Consider the following 1,621-nt stretch of genomic DNA (forward strand, 5'->3'; position numbering starts at 1 on the left):
CAGTTTTGATGAGTGAACCTCACTCGGATATTTACCATAAATCAGCCAATAAAGTGATACTAAATGCTCTTTAATATCAATTAAACACACTTTATTCCAACAGTGAAGACATGGGGAAAAAAATTTAATCATTTCTTGGTAGGCACAACTCATGTAGAATGTAGTGTATTAATAATTTGGTATAGAACTGACTATATAAATATATATACATTTCAATGTTGCTCTACAATTATATCTGAATACTTTATCTCCTAAATTTCTAGTTTAGTGGTTAAGGATATTGAGCAGAGAAACTCTAGTTTTGATTAAACACCGGTAAAGGCTCTCAACTCCTTCTTCGAGATCTTGAATGCACATTTCCAATTTGTGAAGCTCGTTTTGTGTGCTATCTTCCATTTTGTTGTCTAACTTCTTCGCCTTTTGGATTACAAGCATTTTTAGTGCAGCTTCAACGCTTTCGAATTCATTGACTTCCTCGCAAGCAACTCTTTTGGAGTTTGTCAACTTGGCAAAGAGTGAGATTTGTGACTTTGGGCCGGATATGAAAGAAAACATAGATTCGAACACCGCAAGAGTGATTGATTCAACGTCTCTCAACATGCCAACAATCTCAACACTTTCTTTTGTGGGACTTGAAATGTTGCTTTTGACCTTGCCGAGTGCCTTCTTTGCTAATTTCCTCGATGCCAAGAATTTCTTGAGCTCGGCTGTGAGATCGCCACCTCGTCTTCTGCGAATGATTGAGAGGATTTCTTGTGCCGATTCCTTTGACTGAGTCAAGGCATTCTTGGCGGTGTCATACAGATCCAAGATTCTTAAAGATCCGTCTAAAAGTGCATCGACCAATTTTTTATTTTGCTCTTTTGACAAGGCTTGTTGGTTCAGCGGCAGCAAAAGCAACCCATCCACACAATTGTGCAGATCTTGAAGATCGTTGAATTTTGTTGTGACCGATGAAGAAGAGGCCTCTTGCGAAGAACTCAATCTTCTCAATTGCTCGTTGAATTCGGGAATAAGTGGGTGTTGGTTCGACGGGAAACTGTTTGAGCGAACATGGCAAGCTGCCATTTTTTTAATGTCAGATAATTTTTTGTCAATGGAATAGGACCGAAGAGAGAAAAAGTTTAGTGGTTGCAATGTTCAATTTGGTTGCTCTTCATTTTGGTATAAACTGTATGTATATATAGCGGTGCGATACAGAAGGGGAATCTAAAACTCATCGACGCACGATTAGGCTTACATGATTGAGATTTAGATCAAAAAACATTACAGCAATGATGTTTAAGCCATGTCTCCCAACCAACAAGTCCGGATCAGAATCTTCACATTATCAGAAATATTTATCTTTTTGTAACAGATGGCAGGTATAACAAGCGAGCAAATATTTATATTATTTGTCAGCGCACGAATAGCGTTGACAAGCTAGACTCGCTCATGCCTCATCCAGACAAGCAAGAGGCAATGGTTAGACAGTCTTTGAAGATCCCACTCGTGCACATATACGATTTTTTGTTTTTAAATTGGAGAAGAAAAAGAAAATACTGCATTGAAAGCTGTCAACTATCAAAAACAGTATGGGATCTAATCTAAGCGGCGATGTGATATTTAAATCTTATATATT

The 1,621-nt window shown here is 37.9% G+C and overlaps 1 protein-coding gene across 1 annotated transcript; it reads right to left on the bottom strand.

Moving 5' to 3' along the window:
* Positions 1 to 264: 264 nt before the first annotated feature.
* On the bottom strand, positions 265 to 1,127 carry LOC149389471 (uncharacterized). The gene has a single exon (XM_089624350.1). The coding sequence runs from the start codon at positions 1,066 to 1,068 to the stop codon at positions 265 to 267; it is 804 nt and encodes a 267-aa protein (XP_089480476.1). The 5' UTR covers positions 1,069 to 1,127.
* Between the last annotated feature and the right edge of the window lie 494 nt (positions 1,128 to 1,621).

This window comes from Urtica dioica, chromosome 8 (genome assembly GCF_054948205.1).
Source record: "Urtica dioica subsp. dioica isolate 48M chromosome 8, U.dioica_male_clone48M_v1_H2, whole genome shotgun sequence".
NCBI classification, from domain to species: domain Eukaryota; kingdom Viridiplantae; phylum Streptophyta; class Magnoliopsida; order Rosales; family Urticaceae; genus Urtica; species Urtica dioica.

Coding starts and splice junctions, on each gene's coding strand:
- LOC149389471 (XM_089624350.1), bottom strand. CDS start 1,068: ATGGCAGCTTGCCATGTTCGCTCAAACAGTTTCCCGTCGAACCAACAC.